At 43.4% G+C, this 2,736-nt stretch overlaps 1 protein-coding gene across 1 annotated transcript; it reads right to left on the bottom strand.

Annotated features, from left to right (window-relative positions):
* Positions 1 to 1,720: 1,720 nt before the first annotated feature.
* SMIM36 (small integral membrane protein 36) lies at positions 1,721 to 2,002 on the bottom strand. Its single transcript, XM_063656843.1, has one exon. It carries the CDS (start codon positions 2,000 to 2,002, stop codon positions 1,721 to 1,723), a length of 282 nt encoding a protein of 93 aa, XP_063512913.1.
* Between the last annotated feature and the right edge of the window lie 734 nt (positions 2,003 to 2,736).

The following is a 2,736-nucleotide window of genomic DNA, read 5'->3' as shown; positions in this document are numbered from 1 at the left end:
CTCCTGTCCTACCCCTCAAGATTCCAACATACTTTTGTTCTTCTGGAAAAATAACTACTTATCTGTTAAGACAAATCATCTTGTCTTTGGTACTTGAGTCTAAGATGAAATTGGCCATTCAACATTATTCAAATAATTCTTGAGTATCTTCTGTGTGCCAGACACTCGCGTCTCTGCTGACTCCTGCATCCTATGCAGACTTCTAGCAGAGCACCTGCAAAGCTTTCTTATCTTTCATTGTCTAAGTCATGCCTGACCCTGCTTCCTTCTGTTGGGCGGCAAAGATCAGATGGCAGGGTCATGACACTCATTTCTCTTTATTTCCACACAGTTCCTGATGGAAAGAAGAGGTTCAGTAAATCTCAAAGTAAATACATACGTTTCTCTGAGCTCAGGGAAGGGAGGGTTAATAAAAATACACACAATGGAGATAATAATTCAAAAATTTTGGAAATAGACTAATGAACAGGGGAAAAAACATACAATTCAACATCAACAAAGAGAGTGAAGGGAGAGCAGGCAGTGTTCTGGGGACAGATACACCAAGCTGTGGGGCCTCAGAATTCTTTCAATGAGTTTTCAATAACTTTGTATTGGATCAGGCCGGATTTGAGGATTGGAGATTAAACTTTTTTATGAGGCACATGGAAGGAAATATTATCAGTGATCATCATCATATCTAACCCTGTGTGTCAAGAACTGTCTCAAGTGCTTTTGGTGAATTAACTCATTTAAATAGCCCCAAAAGCTTAGTGGTCCAATCACTATCCCTGAGGCACAGAGGTGGCTCAACTTAACCATGGCCACACAGCTAGCAAGTAGAAGAGGCAGGATTTGAACCCAGGCTCCAAGCTTTGTTGTTTTAGTTGTATGCACTCCTTATTCTGTCTCAGAGTTGGGAATAGAATGTGAAGAGCTGGAAGGTACAGAAATAATAATGTTCTGAAGTCTGAACAAGTTCCATGGGGTTGCCTTGACTGGGTGCAGCGGCTCACATCTATAATCCCAGCATTTTGTGAGGCTGAGGCAGGAGGATTGCTTGAGGCCAGGAGTTCAATACCAGCCTGGGCAACATAGTGAAACCCCATCTCTACAAAAAAAAAAAAAAAAAAAAAAGCCAGGCATGGTGGCATGACCTTAGAGTCCCAGCTACACGGGAGGCTGAAGTGGGAGGTTTGCTTAAGCCCAGTTCAAGGCTGCAGTGAGCTATGATCAAGCTGCTGCACTCAAGCATGGGCAACAGAAGAAGACTCTGTCTCTTAAAGAAAAGAAAAATAACAACAAAAAAGTGGTTGCCTTGGAAAGAAAGAATTTGCAAAGAATAGACTAGACTGGAATTAGTCTCATTCCTTATCACACACACGCGTGCGTGCACACACACACACACACACATAACCTATTGCATCCTTTCTCAAAAGTCATTCTCTCCCGTGAGTTGCAAGGACAGCAACATCAGAAATGTACCAATAACCAACTTCATTATAATATAGCATTGCTGACATTTTGCATTTGGAGAATTTGACTAAAGACCACTTTGGGCTTCTTACCTTAAACAGTTACTTTTGTCACAAAGAAGGTGACAAGAAAACAGCAAGTAAGACAGAGCTCTCACTTCCTTCATCAAGCGGGATACATGTGCTGAGAGAATTGGAGCCACGATAGGGAGCAGTTTGTCTCTGTGGAAATCTAGTGGTCTCTCCCCAGTGTCCCTTAGCCAGCCTCATACCATGGTGCTTTTCTTTCCTAGTGGAGCAGGATCCCCCAAAGAAAGGCCAGGCCCCTTTGGCCAGTGGGGCCCAGGGACACTTGGGTGCATCACCACCAACCGGATGGAGGGCTGGGCCTCGAGAGTGGCCTCGGGCGTGTACTCCTTACTGGGATCCTTGCCTCGGCAGTCGTATAGCACGCAGGAGATGAGGAAGACCAGGAGCAAGATGACGTAGCTTGCAACTAGGATGATCAGGTTCAAGGTGACAGGGTCGATCTCCAAGTAGAATTCCATCACTTCTCCCACGGTGAAGAAGCGGGTCTAGAGAAAGGCAATTGGAGTCAGTTTGGGCGTTGCAGAGAGCAGATCTTAGACCATCGGAATAGCTACATTGGCTCTGGAATAAAAATACATTAATCCCTACTGCTCCAGGAGACCTCGAGGATTAAAGCTGCTCGGTTTAATAACTTAAGCTTGCTGTTAATACCACAGCCACCAAAACACAGAGGCTGTCTCTCATCAGTTCGCCTACACAGAGAGAGAAAGAGAGAGAGAGAGATGGCTCATGAGTTACTGGATCATGGTATATAAGTAGAGCATTCACATAATTCAGCATCCACACAGGCAGTTTGGTGAGCAAAAGTAAGTGTTGTTAATAAGCACTCCAAGATGACAACTAAAAATTGGATTGTCCTGGACAATTGTGCTGTCTTTGTATAAGGGATGTTTAGTGCCATGTATGGAGTGATTTGGAAGATCAGGTCAGTAGCTTTGGAAGTAGATGTGATTCTTCAACAAGAAGAAGATACTAGTGCCTGATATTTTCACCCTTTCTTCATTTGTTGCCATGTTTCTCATTAGTTAATTCAAAACTACTTTTTGAGTACTTACTTCCTGTGTTTCAGACACTTCACTAAGCAAAGGGGATATGGCAGTGATAAGACAGAGAAGCAGGTAGTCTAGCAGGAAAGAAAGCCTTTAAACAGATAATTGCACAATTCACCATTCAAGAACAGTGGAAATCAGTT

The sequence above is a fragment of the Pongo pygmaeus genome, chromosome 19 (assembly GCF_028885625.2).
Source record: "Pongo pygmaeus isolate AG05252 chromosome 19, NHGRI_mPonPyg2-v2.0_pri, whole genome shotgun sequence".
NCBI classification, from domain to species: Eukaryota; Metazoa; Chordata; class Mammalia; order Primates; family Hominidae; genus Pongo; species Pongo pygmaeus.
The sequence above is the reverse complement of the archived record's forward strand: the minus strand, read 5'-3'. Positions and strand labels throughout refer to the sequence as shown.